This window comes from Primulina tabacum, chromosome 7, assembly GCF_025594145.1.
Source record: "Primulina tabacum isolate GXHZ01 chromosome 7, ASM2559414v2, whole genome shotgun sequence".
Taxonomy (NCBI): Eukaryota; Viridiplantae; Streptophyta; class Magnoliopsida; order Lamiales; family Gesneriaceae; genus Primulina; species Primulina tabacum.
The window spans coordinates 39,348,462-39,365,804 of record NC_134556.1 but is presented as its reverse complement, the minus strand read 5'-3'; the positions used below and the strand labels follow the sequence as shown (position 1 = coordinate 39,365,804).

The 17,343-nt window shown below is 32.9% G+C and overlaps 3 protein-coding genes and 1 pseudogene across 5 annotated transcripts; 2 read left to right on the top strand and 2 right to left on the bottom strand.

Moving 5' to 3' along the window:
* Positions 1 to 5,086: 5,086 nt before the first annotated feature.
* On the bottom strand, positions 5,087 to 7,201 carry LOC142551949 (uncharacterized). Its single transcript, XM_075661483.1, has 2 exons — positions 7,076 to 7,201; positions 5,087 to 5,933 (listed from the first exon to the last, which is right to left on the bottom strand). Exon 2 carries the CDS (start codon positions 5,794 to 5,796, stop codon positions 5,212 to 5,214), a length of 585 nt encoding a protein of 194 aa, XP_075517598.1. The 5' UTR covers positions 5,797 to 5,933; positions 7,076 to 7,201; the 3' UTR covers positions 5,087 to 5,211.
* Positions 7,202 to 8,159: 958 nt separating this feature from the next.
* LOC142550999 (uncharacterized protein At4g29660) lies at positions 8,160 to 9,777 on the top strand. 3 transcript variants are annotated; one of them, XM_075660048.1, is made up of 3 exons: positions 8,160 to 8,313; positions 8,521 to 8,731; positions 9,512 to 9,777. In XM_075660048.1, the coding sequence occupies exons 2-3, from the start codon at positions 8,549 to 8,551 to the stop codon at positions 9,623 to 9,625; spliced, it is 297 nt and encodes a 98-aa protein (XP_075516163.1). In that variant the 5' UTR covers positions 8,160 to 8,313; positions 8,521 to 8,548; the 3' UTR covers positions 9,626 to 9,777. The 3 variants fall into 3 exon arrangements, with proteins under 3 accessions (XP_075516163.1, XP_075516164.1, XP_075516165.1); XM_075660049.1 differs by having other exon boundaries at positions 8,217 to 8,313; positions 8,459 to 8,731; XM_075660050.1 differs by having other exon boundaries at positions 8,225 to 8,360.
* Positions 9,778 to 11,132: 1,355 nt separating this feature from the next.
* On the bottom strand, positions 11,133 to 15,909 carry LOC142551948 (thioredoxin-like 2, chloroplastic). Its single transcript, XM_075661482.1, has 4 exons — positions 15,434 to 15,909; positions 12,944 to 13,126; positions 12,083 to 12,247; positions 11,133 to 11,507 (listed from the first exon to the last, which is right to left on the bottom strand). The coding sequence occupies exons 1-4, from the start codon at positions 15,647 to 15,649 to the stop codon at positions 11,370 to 11,372; spliced, it is 702 nt and encodes a 233-aa protein (XP_075517597.1). The 5' UTR covers positions 15,650 to 15,909; the 3' UTR covers positions 11,133 to 11,369.
* Positions 15,869 to 17,183, top strand: LOC142550782 (enhanced ethylene response protein 5-like; annotated as a pseudogene).
* Positions 17,184 to 17,343: the final 160 nt, after the last annotated feature.

Genomic DNA, 17,343 nt, shown 5'->3' with positions numbered 1-17,343 from the left:
GCATCAAACATGGTGGTTGAATGTGTATATCAGAAATTTTTGATCGGCTTAAACTATATTGTATGATATATATTGAAAGGCAAAAACTTGTATCAGACGGTCTCATGAGTCGTATTTTGTGAGATATATATCTTATTTGGATCATCCATGAAAAAATATTACTTTTTATACTAAGACTATTACTTTTCATTGTGGATGTCGGTAGGGTTGACCCGTCTCACAGATAAAGATTCGTGAGACCGTTTTGGAACTCCTCCCATGCATCGATTTTATATTTTTCGTGTATTAAAAGGTATTTTAGAATCAAATATAGAAATGATTCAGCTTATGGAATGATGGTGGTGAAATGTGTGCATTATGTATAACATAATTATTGAATCATCTAGAATATACATGAATTCGAAATAAAATTTATGTAGAGATTATAAATTTCAACATTTACATTCAGAATTCAAATAAAATTCAAGAGTTTGCATTTGTACACACTTTTAGACAAAGATAACTCTATATATTGGGAAGGAAAAATTGGTTCTTTATATATATTTTTTGTGTGTGGCAATTTTGATATATAATATTTTTGAAATCAATTTTTTGTTATGTGATGTATGTTTATTTTTAGATAATATTAGTCATTTTTCTATGAGAACACAGACATGCATTGGACATGTCAGCGCCACATCAGATCAACACGGGAAAAATGCTTAAATTTCAAAAGAAGAAAATATATTTAACAAAGACTGAAATTTGACATATTGAGAATCAAATTCACGAATAGACAAATATAAATAACCAAAATTGTAAGTTTTGGTATCGGAAAACATATTATTATTGTTGACAAGAACTTATACAATATCATATCTAAAACAAAAAATTTGAACTCCTAACTCGACTATTTTCTTGAAAACAAAAACTTGTGTGAGACGGTATTACGTGTCGTATTTTGTGAGATAGATTTCTTATTTGGGTCATCCATGAAAAAATATTACTTTTTATTGTGAATATCGGTAGGGTTTATCCATCTCATAGATAAAGATTCGTGAGATCGTATCACAAGATACATACTCTTTTTTGAATGGTAGCACACCATATATACAATTTCTTTTAAACATTTCATATCTTTCATTGATTTATTAATTTATTTTATTTTTTCAAAAATAAAACTCTCGAACACTGCACAATAATAATATGTATTCACCTCCATTTCCCCCTTAAACTACTAACCAATTAATCAAAGTTCGATAATTAACACACTATCATTTATATTTTACAGGGGAGCGTAGAATTTATTGTTTGTAATTTAGTCCTACTATTATAGGGTGAGTATATATAAAGATGAATTCTATATGTATAAAATAATTAAACTTGATATTTGCCTTGCATGTAAGTTGGATTAGGAAATTGTGGTTATGGTAATTGCAATTCGAATCATAAAGTTAAAATAATTAAAGAACATAAAACAACTTCGACTTGTTATATATTAACAGCTAATGATGTCTGAATATTCACGGTAAAGCGAATATATGCAATATTCTGTATGTATTTATCCTAGCAACATAATCTACTTTGGATATTTTTGTTAGAGATTCTTTTGTCATGTACAAGATTTAATGTGTTTGTCTTGCAGTTCCAGAGACTAATTAAAATTAGTTCCGACGACTTACGAAAACTAAATCTAAATAAGCATATTTTTGTAATATTTTGCACCTTGTTAGGTGATCCAAGAATCTAAATATCGTCATGTTAAATAGTTTCTTCCATTTATTTATGTAATTTATGTGTATGTGTAAGAACCAGATTTTTCAACCCTTAATTTAAGAGCATATTATTTTGATTATTTTATTAGGACAAGATATACATATTGGAAAATATTTTTATGGGAAATCCTTATTGTCAAGATAATAATATTTACACTAAGGAAAGCATATTTTCGAAATTTCTAAGGATTATGGCAAGATGGGAAGACATCATACAAGATCCAGAGGAGTGAGGCATGGATATTGCACCCAAATTTTCGAAATCCTACTATGTTCTATGCTTAAATATTATGATGCATGGATATAAGGAAGATTACAAGGTAAATTAGAATCAAATCATCAAAGTTTGCTCAAAATCATTGGACATATCCACCCCATATTTTCGAACAAATTAAAGACAATGGATTAAGGAATAAATCCCACACTTTGGTAGCTAAATAACTCAATTATGGGATGAGATTTCGAAGCCAAAAAACATGAGATTTAGGGGCCAATTTGAACATGATTTAGCCACCATATTTAGCTCCATTTCTCTCACCTATAAATACCCCATCACTCTTAGCATTCTTCACACCTTCATTTCGAGATCCCTAGCTGATAGTTTCGAAAATTCCAACAGATGTCCTAGCCGAAACCTTGCACCAAGAATCGTCCAAGAATTAGGCTGGAAAGTGAACCGAAGTGCTGCCCGAGCAAGAAGCAAGAAACAATCCAATCCTCGAAGCCATGTACCTATGTTTTTAGCATTCCAGAATACGGTAAGTGGACTTGTTTTAAAGTTTAAATTTTCAGATTTATGCATGTGTTGTTTTCGAAAATTCATATAGTACAATTCTTTTTCTACTCATTCCTTGTGTCGGTTGTCATGTGATTTTTGGACACCGTGAGGATTCAACTGTATATGAGAGGGAATCCCAAATATAGTATGACCCTTTACGCGATGGGGATGTAATCGCTATATGGCCTCTCTCTCTTAGAGGAGTAAAAATTAGGGACTGATATCAGTAAACCATAGAAAGTAGAGAAATCTCAGTGTCTATTCAATGTTATGCATGTGTTGTGAATTATGTTATGCGAGTTATGTGATTTTCGAGATAATGTGTATTGTTATATTGTGCTCGAACGACCCCAGTTGCTGAGTATTTACCAAAATACTCACACCTTACAATCCTTTCCCAGATAAACCCGAGGAAGAACTCGAGGAGGAGGAGGACCAGTTTTGGGGCTGGTGAAATTCGAGATTTCAATATTTTAGTTTAAGTTTAAGTTTTTATTATTCAGTTGTAAAACGCTTCCGCGCTACTATTTCATTTGGATTGTAAAGACAATGTTGTTTCTTTTGAATTATAATATAAACTGGTTTTGGTTTATATTGTGCTACGAGGCTGGTTGTTTTCGATTGTGTGATTGTTAAACAAAGCCGGTGTCAATCCTGAGTATCGGAGCGTGACAGTAAGTGCATGGAAAGGATGATTCATTAGTTAAGTTCTCAAATGTTCTTTTTATCTCTTTATTTGATCTACTGATGTGCAAGTTTTCGAGTACTTACTCTCGACTACTCAACCCTTTGGCGATTTGGGACCATTATCCTGACTACTCACACCTCAAGCTATTCATCTATTTGAGTCAACGAACCGTCCTTCGTTAATTACTTGCTGCTTAGAATTGAAAAACAATGGAACCATTACATGAATCCACCATTATAAACATGAAAAAAACTTGTGTGAGACGGTCTCACGAGTCGTATTTTGTGAGACAGATCTCTTATTTAGGTTATAATGAAAAAATATTATTTTTTATGCTAAGAGTATTACTTTTTATTGAGAATATCAGTAGGGTTGATCCGTCTCATAGATAAAGATTCGTGAGATCGTCTCACAAGAGACCTACTTTATAAACATTTAAAGAAGTGAATTAACAAGCCAAATCAAAGGTGGCCAAAGAGATTGTACGAATATGTGATCACCAAATTTATAATAAAAGTTGGAGATTTTGAGTTTGAATAACGAAATTTTAGGGAATTGTTTACTCCATATTAGATGAACAGATCTTTATTGATATGATCATTCAATTAATATAATGTAGCTGAATTTGGTCTGATTCTCAGTAAGATTTCGTGTTTCAAGAATCTCAAGAATTTGTTAATGTTTCACCGGCTCATATTTAAGAGATGTGCCAATTGGTTCATTTTATACTAGATTTATGAGGTGTGCTTTATTCCATTGATTAATCATTCTTCAATGGCAAAAACTTGTGTGAGACGATATCACGAGTCGTATTTTGTAAGACGAATATCTTATATGGGTCGTCCATGAAAAAATATTACTTTTTATGCTAAGAGTATTACTTTTTATTGTGAATATCGGTAGGGTTGACTCGTCTCACAGATAAAGATTCGTGGGACTGTTTCACAAGAAACCTACTCTTCTTGAATTGTAAAATATATGAAAGAAAGATCTCTATGAAATTTTTATATTTCAATGATAATGAAATGTGTTCAAAGTAAATATGAAGTGAGCCTGCCAGAAAAGTAGACAATATGTTGGATTGAAACAATAAACTTGGGGTGTTGTGAATTATTGTTCTATATTTTAGGTTATGATTGGATTCATATATAGATAGACAGACACATGTGAATTATTGTTCTATATTTTAGGTTATGATTGGATTCATATATAGATAGACAGACACATGGGAGAACATTCTTGAAATCCATAGATTTGAAATGAATAGGTCGAGAGATGCATTTTAAGTTGAAGCAAAAAAATGTGCTTAATCAACGTAAAATATTTCAAATCATTCATTCTAATTTTGAATCAAAACAGAAATAATATATTCGATGTGTGAATTTGAAATCAAATCCTTCACTCTGAACACAACCTTAAATTATTTGAACCGGTAACTCAGTCCACCATGCCGACAACATGGTTTTGTAAAATAAAAACTTGAATGAGATTTTTGTATCCACCGATGTAAGTTTCAAATACATCATATATAAAGGGAATATGTAAAAAACCAAAACTAATTAATTTAATTATGATAAAATGATCGTCACCAAAATAACAAAATTTTGAATTTGGTTTGATTTGCTTGATTTTTTTGATGAAAAATTCGATCGATTTAGTTTGCCTGGAAAAGACGAGAGTTTATTTGATTTTGCAATATTCGATTCAGTTTACTTCGGTTCCGTTGATACACATCCTAAGCATGAAATAGAACTCCAGAGCCCCAACAAAAAAGGAAAGGAAAAATGAAAGAAAGAAACCTCGACTGCGAGCAGATAACAGATGCTTTTGTGCCATTGGTCATTTAAACAGAAAATTACGTTAATATAATGAACAAAGCTTGAATATTTTTTTTAGGGATCCAGACATTCAAATCATAGTCATGTAATACATCAAGTGTCGAACAAATTATTTTCAGAAGAAAATACAAGGAGAATGTGTAACAAGGACAGTTATTCCATCACTGCAACTCCTCCAACAGCTTTAATTTTCTCTATGATGCTATTTGCCTCATCTTTTGTGATCTGTTGTTTCAGTACAACAGGGGCTTTCTCGACCAAATCTTTGGCTTCCTTCAACCCTAGATCCGTGAAGGAACGTATCTCTTTGATCACTTTGAGTTTAGACCCTGCATCAAATTTCTCCAGCTTAACATCAAATGTTGTTTTCTCAGGTTGTTTCTCCTCAGCCTTGGACGACCCGGATCGTGCCCCACCTTGAGTACTCAAATCCATTCCCTCTACAGATATAGGCTGCAGCTTAGGAAGCGTTAACTTGTCTCTGAGAGCAGGACCAATTTGCATACGTTCTTCCGGAGGTAGGGAAATAATTCTTTCAGCAAGCTGGACAATCTTGTCGGAAGGAGGGGGTCTTGGTCCGTATGGATCATAGAACTCAGGGTACTTGTACCTTTTCGGCTTGGTATTGGGATCTCTTGGGACAAAATCGTGTTGGAAAGAACGATACTGAACTATCCTGGATTTTCCTCGAAAAGAGGGATTGAAACAAGTAAATCTATAAAGAGTAGCTAGTTTCATTATTAGGTTTGTGGAAAAAGTGGTCCGTAGATCACTGAAGGGTTGAAAGCGGCAAGACAAATCAAGTTCTACAGATGATTACATACACCTCTGTATGTCATCACAACCCAGTATTGACTTCGGTACACCGATATAGCCTTCAAAGAGAGCAAAAAAAAGGAAAACAGACCCCCGTGATATTGCTTCTCTGAAACTATAGGACAATAGTAATTAGAGTTGAAGCTAGTGATTTGCAGGTAGACAAGAAAATAAAGAATATAGCATCACGACATGAATACTTTAAAATCACTATACTCAATTCATCATTCTTACACACAAAAGGTCCAAACATTTTCAGACATTTTGGAGCAAGTACTTTATCAAACGTAAACTACAAAATTAGTTCCGTTCCAACTTAATCAATTATTGTACACAAGTTCAAAATTCACCAGTAACACTAAAAGATCACATATGAAACAAGGGTTCTAAAGAACCATCTCCTAGCCAGAACCGTTTCAACAATTTCCAAGGATTGGATCCTACAAACTTCATATAATGGCCCAAAATTCAAAAAAACCTGACTTTATATCATCATCATTCAATTGCACACAGATAAAAGCGTAAAATTGTTTACCAAGGATAAAACTTCTAGATAAGAAATTTATCATTCAAGATCCAGTTTTACACTTGTTATGAAATCCTAAGAAGACGTAGAAAGAAACTGCGTAGGGATATTAATTGCTCAGCCAGCTTCTGGTATTAACTATTGTGAACAACAAACTCCAAAAATGAAACCATAAAATTCAGAACAGAAAAAGCAAATAACAGGAAAAAGAGGCTGAGGATTGAGAATCAGACAAAAGGAACAAAAGAAACCCTCAAGGGAATTCTCCTTCCCATTGAGTTTTTGGGATGTGGAGTCATCGTTGGTCAAAAATGCTACTGGCTAAGCTGCTGAAACTTACATTGCGTCTATGGATATACATTAGGGTTCATTATCCCGTGAGACACTAGCCAACATCAATCACATGGTTTCTCTAGCTTTTAACACCGCACTGATTCAAAATACAGACATGATGAATAAAATCCAACTCAAGTAGTCAAGTTCCCAAACAAAATTTATAAAATCAGCAAAAAAAAAACCCAAAATAACATCAAATAAACAATCCCAGAAAAATTTCATCAGCATTAGAACTCAAAATAAAGTAAAAATCGATTACAACGCAATGGAGGATCAGCCGCTTGTATATTGCTTTCGTTTCCAAATAGTAGGTAAAAGACAAAAATCCTGAAAAAATACCTCGAAATGATTGCCGGGAAAAAGATTAAGGAGGTTGTAGCAACTCCACGGGCGGGTGGCGGCGGGTTAGGAGGAGAAGTCAGTGGCCAAGGAATTTGAAACACAAATCAGGGGTTTATAAAAAAAGAAAAAAAGAAACTATTTAAATAATAATTTAATCAATTATTAGCTTTATAAAAATTTTAAAAAGTGTTATTTACACTTCAAAAATTTATTTTCGTAATATTTAAAAACATAAAAGCGAAATATAAAAATAAATTTTTGAAATGTCAATAAAAATTCCAAAAATTTATTCAGTAGCTAACTTTTAGTAAACATACAATGTTCCCCAAAAAAAAACATACAATGATTATTTATTAGTTAATATATAAAAAAAGCTCTGGATTGTTTAATTTTTTTAAAATTACAATTATTTATTTTTAATTATAAATGTTCAAAACAACAAAGTATAGGTCCATATTAAAAATTATTTTTAACAACTGAATGGGAATATAAATTATATTTTATTATTTGATTATATTTTAAAATAATTTTGTTTTAACTATAAATTGTCAATAAATAAGTATTTTGTGAGACTTTTTAAATCCGTAAGACGAATTGATTCAATCCATATTTATACAAAATACCATTGTTTTTTATATGAAAAATTATAATTTTTTTTCATAGACCGGATCTAATTGAATTTAGTCTCACAAAATTAGGCCGATAAAACTACCTCGCAATAACTTTTGTGATTATACACAGAGTTTGCTAAACACTAGTTTTCTTTGAAAACAATAAAAATATTTAATATTAAAATATTTTTTAATTGTAAACAAATTTGTTATAATTTGTTCTCGAACTTTGTTATAAACTTAAGATATTCGAGTTATTAACATTTGTAGGAGTGTCAATTTGGATAAGTTCGAGTCGGGTTGAAGTGACACGTCATAATATTAAAAACCAATCAATCCGAACTTGAACCTGCCTAACTAGACTCATCCCGATTTTTGTTTTGTTATAACAAAAAATCCCCTGCCCCAAACCTGATATTTTCAAGTCGAATTGGATCGAGTTGGCGGGTCAATTCCTATTTTAAAACCCCTAGACAATGCTATACTATCTTTAATAATTTAATCATAAGACAAAATGGTTCTTGATATAATTTTTTTTTTTTTTGTTTTGTTTTGGAAACAAAAACATTTTAGTAGATTCCGGAGTCTACTGCTGATTCAGTCTTCCTCGTCCGTCGACCACCAGTAAGTCTCCATAAAATTGTCTGGTCTCCATTTTTGTCACTTCGCAAGTATATTATAGGTTTCCATGGAAAGGGGTGTGTGTGCTTTTTTTGTGACCGTGGCTGGTTATTTTCAAGCGAATAACCTGTTTGTCGAAATGCCCAAGGCGATTTCCTCCCCCTCTATGTTGGAATTGGAAGTGTAGAATTCATTGTTTCGTGTAATCAGGTCTTGTGCGACGATTGATAATCGCTAGATGACGAGTTATTTGTGGAGGAAATATGTCGATTATTTGGAAGCAAAGGGGGAAAGGACGATTCTTTGGGACATGATGGAGCCGTACAGGCGACCCAAATCTTTCACTCCGTTGGTCTGCATTTATATTTGTGCTTTCTATACTGGGGTCATTGGCGCTGCAATCACGGAGCAGCTCTACAAGGTAATCAACTTGTTTTGAAAACTCAGAGATGGGAACTGTATTGTTGTTTATTTGATCTACGATTTTGATCGCTCGGCAAGATTGTTACGTAGGTTCTTAGCAGTGAATTATGCTTTGGGAAAACCATGCATATATGTATTTGTATTGTTTATGAATGATTCTTAATGATGAGTGAGTTAGTGTCAAATTCAGTATTAGGGTCCTTTATTTGGTGCCATCGGACGTTTTTCAAGTGCAGGATTTTCTTCGAGTTGTTTTCGTGCCACACACGAATACTGAGTTGCAGATGACCTTTCTGAGTTTCATATTTCTGTTTCTCACTTTTTGCCAGTGTGGTACTCCATTACTTTTGGTCGGTCAGGAAACTTCATGGAAAGCTTGGAAATTTGAAGGAAACTCGTAATAGTGCTCCAGTGTGAAGAGCAGTTCGCTCGGTGCTTTCTATCAGTTAAATGACCGATCTTCATTCTTATAGGCCCTTGTACTTAAAATCTCTTACTTATTTAGTTTTGTTAAAAAAAAACAAAATCACATTCAATCCAGCGCCGAGGATATGTAGTTTCTTTAGTCTACCTAGCAAGGAGTATCCTAGCTTGGCATCAAATAATCCCATTTATAAGACAGATCATCTTAAGTTGTTCTAGCTGTGTTTCTCTGATAATAAAGTCCTGTTTCGTTTATCAACAAATCCTACGTCCTTCTTAATTTGAAATGATTATATGAGCCCCTTGTAACTTGTTTGAAATACCCAAGTAACGAAACGCCTTTCATCTATTTCAGGAGAAGTTTTGGGAAAAACACCCTGGCGCAGAAGTTCCCATAATGAAGCCGATGTTTTATGGGGGACCTTGGAGGGTATATAGAGGGGAGGTTCCTCGATACACCGAGGAGTAGATTGAGGCACTCTAATGGTTGCTTTCATTTGACTGATGATTTTCCTTCTTGTCTTGTAAAATTCACCAAATTTTCTGATTAGTTGCGTATTACAATATTTGAATGTTTAGAATTATATCCATTACATGGTATACAATTTCTTTCTTCTGAAAGAGTGTGTTATTTCTTTCTTAATCTCGTTTATGTTTTTAACCCGCTTGATCTTGATCAAGCAATCGTTTTTTAAACACATGATTTCATTTATTTTTTGACTGATATATAATTAATTTTTTTTAAAAAAATCATGAATATAAATATGATATATTAATCGATAATGAGCTTATTTTTATTATATAGATTTATATGAAACTATTAATTATTGTAATTTTCATACTCGTTTTTCTTTGAAAAAATGAATTTTAATACTTTAATGTTGAACTTGAAAATTTATTCATTTAATTTAAATTTATGGTAATATATTGCGATTTTAATATTTCAGAACTTGAAATTTTATTCATTTAATCTTATATTTGTGGCAATTTTAATCTTTTTATTTATTGCTTGATTGGAAATAATAAAAATTATACTAAAAATTAATTTTTTTTACACGTAAACTCATATTAGTTTCGTTTAAATTTGAAAAAAACTTGAACTTCGATCTCCGTATTTCGACGTGCATCACGCATTTTAGAAGTTAGTGTTGAAACTATATATATAAAAGTTAAGTTAATATATATAAAAAATTTATTTTCATTTTAGTATTACCTCAATGATATAAACATTATTGATATAAGAATTTTTTAATAACATTTAAAATTTAATATATTCATTATATTATATAAATACTAATGAATTAAAATAAAACATTTTTTTATTTACTATGGGGCTTAGTTAATTCTGATTAGGTTGTAAATGAATCAAGCCAATTCGTGAATTTTCGAGCTGATTTGATAAATATACATAAAACTTATCGAACTCGAACATATTCAAAATTTTTTGAGTCGAACTCAAACCTAAATTATTTTGTTCAATAGTTTACAAGCCGACCACGATCATTGATATTTTATTAATACGATATTAAATATATATACATTTCGATCCTTTCAGACATTTCGAGCTTTCAAATCTTAATTTTTTATTCTTAATATCCAAATAGTAATTTGAATAGCTCATAAATAGGATCAAACATTTCGAGCCAAACTACAACATCCCATCGAACTGAACTCGGATAAAAAATTTAAAATTTTCGAACTTCGAATCGAGTACAAACTTGAATATATTTAATTTAAGCCGAATTCGAATATTACATTTGTATTAATATTAATATTCAACTCGATTTATTTAGTTTACACCTCTATTCTTCATGCATCATTTACTACAAATATTTTGACATGCTATATATTAATAGTCTTTTGGGAAAATCTCTTTGTTGCTCCAACCTTGAAGTACCAAATCCCAAGCATTCAAAAACAGCTAAACTAGAAAAAAGAAACAAGAAATGCATCCACAAACAAGAATACTACACCTCTATAGGCACGATTTGGATCGATTTCATTCAATTAAATAATGATACAAAATGGCCACAAGCCTCTATATATGTGCATGCATATATATACAAGGAATGCAAAAAGATGATACCATAAAGCTTTGCTTCCAACTTAGCATATCATACTACACATAAAATTATTAGAAATCAATTGCATTCCTCAAGAACGTCAGACACAAATGCACAACTATAAACGGCTAGTTTTTGGATTACAGAGTACTATGTCACAGAAGATTCAGGTTGCTTCTCTTTAGGAGCCGAGAGGATTTCAAGGTTGAGATCTCCAACACCTCTAGGTGGACCAATGCTGCATCGAGCTGTGTTATGCAATAAGATGGCATCCTTTATTTTCTGAAACTGCGTTAGTTTTTGGTGGTAAGAAGTTATTTCTTTGATGATCATATCGAAAAATTCATACAGTAGATAATACAGAATAAGTTGTATCTAAATGTGCCAATATCCACATACATTAGACTCTACATATTTCTTTTGCACTCTAACAAAAAAATAGTTATATAACATATAATGCTTGTCACACCACAGACCCACAAGCTCAACCTATGCGTAACTCTGCACCACGGCACAGACTTGTAAATATTTTGATGCTTCTACCACAAACCAAGGTAGGACCGTGTTATCACCATGTCAACTATTTCTCTGGTTAGTTGTTTCCTTTCCATTTTTACTGAAACCCACAGAGGACCTTGCTAGAATATATCAATTTTATGTCAATTAGGATGACACTAAGAGACTTCGATGTATTAACAATTCAAAATACGTAATACAGCATATGCCAAAAAAAAAGTAGTTAAAATCTTGAATGGTCAGTGTAATCAAATGCAAATTCTAGAACCTCGGGTTTTAACATTGAAACACAAGTACTTAGATTAACAAAAATTGACAGAGAAACGTGCAGAAGAAATTTTACTCACTTTGGCTAGGGAACAAGAGAAGGCCTCAAGCTGTCCATCTGCCCCACGGTAGAAGTGGAAATTAGGAAGAACCTTTACATTCAAACTTTTGCACATGGGTTTGTTTTCATCAAAATTAACTTTAAGGAACAAAATATCAGGATGTTCCTCGGCTGTTCTGCATAGCTGACAACGGAAAACAGAATTACACTTTTGCATTAGATTAAAAATCTGAAGACTTCATACTCTTATTATACTTCTATCAGCTCTAGGACGAGGGACTTTCTAAGCCAAAAGTTAACTAGAGTGAGTAAGGCTAACTTAACTGCGACACCTTCTCCGAGGACAGTGAAAGCTCTCTTCTAGGCCCCCCTTAAGCCTTTTTTTTGTTAGTTACAAGAAATATATACAGACGTATTTATTTGAGGCATGGACATCACATAAGTTTGTAAATTAGGTTAGTAATGAAGTAATAATTCACCATGGTCCATGAGTACACTTGCAAAATAGAAAAGGTGAAAATTATCTGTTTAGTAAAATCTCTAGATATATATATATATTTAAAATCTTTCGATAGCTATTTCTAAGTTTATATTGGTTTTGATCCCCAAAATAAATCAAATCCAATTTCATGCATTCTCATCCTGACTCCGATATCGGCAATTCGTAAAACGAATAGAAGACCCATACCGTGGAGTATTTGACATTAGAGCAGTATTAAAAACTCTATCTGATTCCACAAGTAAGAAACACACCCTAAAGTTTGACTGAATGTAATTACATCTTGATGTATGAAAAAGATACTCGTTAAGCACTAAGCAAGCATTATCCTATCAAAGCCTATATTGCGCAAGAGGTGTAAGATACTTGAATGAATATTACCTTAGGAAATAGTGCTCGACAAGAAGCACACCACGTCCCATAGAACTCAACTATAACCAGCTTATCTCCAGCCTGACTCAAAGCATTCAAAAATTCTTGTGTGGAATGAATATCGATCATATTCGGACCCGCATTTCTTTCCCACCACTTGGGTGGCTCAGTTTCAGTAACAGTTGCTTGTATCTGATAATAGATACAAAGAGAAGAGATGTCATTAAGTGAAGAAAGAATGATGCATTATACGTACTTAGCATTGTTTTATAAATTTTTTATAACATGATCATCAATTGTACAAATTTCAAATTATCAAGAGTTCACCATTCTCATAGAACACATGCAGAAGGTAGACCGTAACAAGAATAGAAACCATTTTGTAACAAAAAATCGAAGCATAATCCAGAAACTGTGGATCATTTTCCTACCGAGTGATCTAATTTTTGGCCACACACTATGGGTCATTAAATTTTCTTGCAACGACTTTGCTGCACTGTGTTTCAGGAAACTCGAACAAAAAACTGAACAAATGCTATAAATACCAACAAGCCGTTTTTTGATAAAACAATAGAAACTTCAATCAAGGAGGAAAAGACATACATATAAAATAATATATTTAAAGGATTTAAAAACCAACAATTCAAATATTTCAAGCATTTACTGAAGATTTGATTTCAGAAAAAAAAATTGGCATTACAATAACCTTGCATTACTTGGAACCAAAAAGATAACCAAATGAAAAAGATAACAATACTACATGCCAATTCTGAGTGTGTTTGGATACATAAACTTTTTAAAAGAAGAGCTTTTTTGGTTTTGAAAAAAAAAAAGCGCTTTCTAGGTCTATGTTTAAAAAAATACGCTTAAGAGCTGGTTTTAGGATTCAGCACCACCAAACGGTAAATGAGATCCAGACTTTCGGTCAACAATCCGAACGAATCGGCAAGCATAACTTCATGTCAACCAAGAGTACAAAAAAATAAGTGTGCAAATAGAATGGGATTCTGAAGCTTATTAAATTCAATGTGTATCAAACAGCATGAAGTACAATAGACCATACCAAACTATAGAATATATCTAAGTCTTAATTGGACAATCTGCTCTGCTTATTTATTTTTATAAAATTGTGCAACCATAAGGAAAAATTCAAAGCAATTCCAGCTACAGGTGATTCACCAACAGTGGGAAAAAATACACTTGTTTGTTAGCTTGCATCAAGTACTTATCCAATATTTAAAGAACCGCAATAACGATAAATCACAATGGACAAGGAAACCAGTCCCGAATTCTGGCACAAATGTATTTCAGCAAGAACCTAACTGACTACCTACCTTGGTCTCTTCAATCTGCTTACTTCAATGCCACTAAACTCATAAACAAATATATGAATAACAGCCACAGAGAAATTACGTACAATAGCTCGAGGCATTATACTTAGCTCTTTCAATCTTTCTACCATTGAAAATATCACAGGGGAGTCGAGATAATGCTACTTGTCTATCTTAAGTCTTAATCATCTATATCTTGATCTGAATTTGTCAGGAGGAGGTGCATGCTTGACTTAAACTGATGGTAAGATTAAACATTAGGTGACTTATAAAAAATAAGAGAATTTGCAGGCTTTGTTCCAACTGAATATTAAAGCCGATTTGCTGGCATTCAAAACCATTTACAGAAACTTTAACAGAAAATCGTACCTTCTTTGTCAAAAACTCATAATTTGGCAAACATGCCTAATACATGGCATTTTGATCTAAACCAAATCCTTATTGACCATACTGAACTATCAGATTACAAGTAAGTGGATACAGAGGAAATGGAACATCGCTGATGAATTATCTGGTTGAGGGTAAATGTCCCTGTAGCATGCAAGAAAGATTGTATTGTGAACCAATAAACAATTGAGCCAACTGCAAGCTGTCGCATTTAAAATAGCACCTTTATCTAGATGACTGAACCACCACTAGGAACTTAAATTGAGACAAATTTCGTATTAGCTATTCGAATGAAATGTAAGTGCGTAATAGCTCACTGATCGAGTGCTCTTGCGCCGAAGATGAACGGGACTATGCGATCTGAATCTACTAAATAATTAAGATGCTTAACTACCGCTGAAGGGAATAATTAAATGAACAAATAATTCACAACACTGCTCAGATATATGTCCAGACAACACTAATTCAGTCATTCAGATAATTTGACGACCATGTGCACAACGACCGAGTAGTTAGTCACCAATTGTAAACACCACGAACCCACAATCAAAAGTCATCAAGAAAAAAAGGGTAGTGACAAAGACAAGTTTCATCAACAGAGAGGATTTCATCATATTCTAAGTCGACTAATAATAAAAAATTGCAAATTTATCATCAAAGTTCACAATCAATTAATGGCATACAGCCGCGCCAATCTCGGTAAGTAGAAACACTGATATCCTTAAAAACATCAGTCTCATTTTACAACAAAATGAAAATTCAAGAAAGTCGAAGCCTTTACCTTGAAAGATGCTAACTGCTTGCTGGATTTGAAGGGATTTGGGGATAAAAATTCACCACCAACAGATGAGATATCTGAAACAGAAACAATCCTTCTGTGTAATCTCTGGCTGAAAGAAAGGGCCCTTTGATATGAATTCAAAGACGAAGAAAACGCGGTTAAAATAGAAGAAGAAAAGCTCGGAGAATTGCAAGACAATTTCATCAAATCGGCCATTAAACACTATGTCGGGAACTAGAAATTCTTGTTTTACAGTTGGGTTTGTGCGGGAAATACTATAGACGTCTGTGCGTTTCTGTGTTACATCAACGGAAAGGAAAATGGGGGGATTTTTTCCTGGTCCCTCGCACACTTTTCGTGTGTGCGAGTTTGTGAATTTGGAGGCACGGGGAGTGTGCAGTTAGCTGAAAAAGAAAGAGATTTGTGTGAACCAGAATGGAGGAAGCATCGGGAAAAAATGTGGGTAAATGCACCGTACTCTTTCTTGCTACGGTCGACTCAAAACTAAATAAATATAAATTTTAATATATATTTAGAATCTTATATTATTATTTATACTTATAAATTAAAATTTAACATTGATAATAATTTTCTTTAATCTAACTTCATATTTGATATTATTTTTTTCGTATTCCATTTCATAAACGTAAGAATAATGTGGCAAAATATTCCTGTAACTTGTTTCTCCATGGGTTTGGAGGCCCGTGGAGAAAATCCGAAACAAGAAGGTTTCGTAGACTAATTTTCAAGTTGAAGTTCAATTTTTTTTTTGAATGAGACAGATACAAAGATATCATATTCATCTCTAAATCCATCATATTGTGCTTCGAATTTGTATTGGAAAAGAATAAACGACGGTTATATGATGTAAAATGTGTTTGCATGTAGATGATATACATATATTCTATTATTTTTCCATATGTATTTGTGTATCATCCTTCACTTGTGTATGTGATGATCGATAATGGTATAATTTAATTTGCTCCTTGTCAGGATGCTAATAGAGTGATTAGGCAATCCGAGAAACATTCTCAGTTTACAGACATTCTAGTACCTATATTTCGGGCTTTGCAGAGTTTTCGACATAGAAATCTGGTTGAATCTTACACGGCCTTTGAAAAAGCATCCAAGTAAGTCGATCAATTGATGAACTTTCCATATGAACAAACTGTTTGATCGGTGGTAAATGTCCTAATGATGCAAAATTGTAGTGCTTTTATTCAGGAGTTTCGAAATTGGGATTCGGCATGGGCTTTGGAAGCATATATTGTATGTTATTGCGTATGAAATTAGGATTCTTGCTGAGAGGGTAAAGATTATATAAAATGTATCTCTCTCTGTGTAAATTAATGAGCATTAGGTTAATCAGAAGGTGTGTGAACTTATTATGTTATTCTTTGATTTCATGAAGGCTGATATAGAGTTAGCTTTATTTGGGAAAACCCCAGAGAAATTGAAAGGCTCTGGCTCTTTCCTCATGAACGTGTTTGGTGTGCTTGCTGGAAAGGGACCAAAACGTGTGGGAGCTCTATATGTGACTTGTGAACTTTTTAAAATATATTTCAAGCTCGGGACAATCCATTTATGTCGCAGTGTGATACGAAGTATTTAAAAGGCTAGAATTTTTGACTTTGAGGAGTTTCCTGCCAGGGATAAGGTCACTTACATGTATTACACTGGTCGATTGGAGGTATACAATGAAAACTTTCCGGCTGCAGACCATAAGTTATCATATGCATTAATACACTAGTGCTCAAAACGATGTGGTTCACAGTTATGCCAATCCTTTCACAATATATTAGACAGTTTGCTGACAAGTATGAAATTGATTATTTGTGGAATATCACGGGTCTTACTATAATTCATCTTATTTCAAATTTCCAGCTGCTTAAGTTGCATTTTTTAGTTCC

What these genes read in the sequence shown, in the direction of transcription:
- LOC142551949 (XM_075661483.1), bottom strand. Translation starts at nt 5,796, where the DNA reads ATGAAACTAGCTACTCTTTATAGATTTACTTGTTTCAATCCCTCTTTT.
- LOC142550999 (XM_075660048.1), top strand. Translation starts at nt 8,549, where the DNA reads ATGACGAGTTATTTGTGGAGGAAATATGTCGATTATTTGGAAGCAAAG. An exon ending in TCACGGAGCAGCTCTACAAG is followed by an intron (nt 8,732 to 9,511) that starts GTAATCAACTTG and finishes CATCTATTTCAG; the next exon opens with GAGAAGTTTTGGGAAAAACA.
- LOC142551948 (XM_075661482.1), bottom strand. Translation starts at nt 15,649, where the DNA reads ATGGCCGATTTGATGAAATTGTCTTGCAATTCTCCGAGCTTTTCTTCT. An exon ending in AGCAGTTAGCATCTTTCAAG is followed by an intron (nt 13,127 to 15,433) that starts GTAAAGGCTTCG and finishes ATCTATTATCAG; the next exon opens with ATACAAGCAACTGTTACTGA. An exon ending in GTCGAGCACTATTTCCTAAG is followed by an intron (nt 12,248 to 12,943) that starts GTAATATTCATT and finishes TTCCGTTGTCAG; the next exon opens with CTATGCAGAACAGCCGAGGA.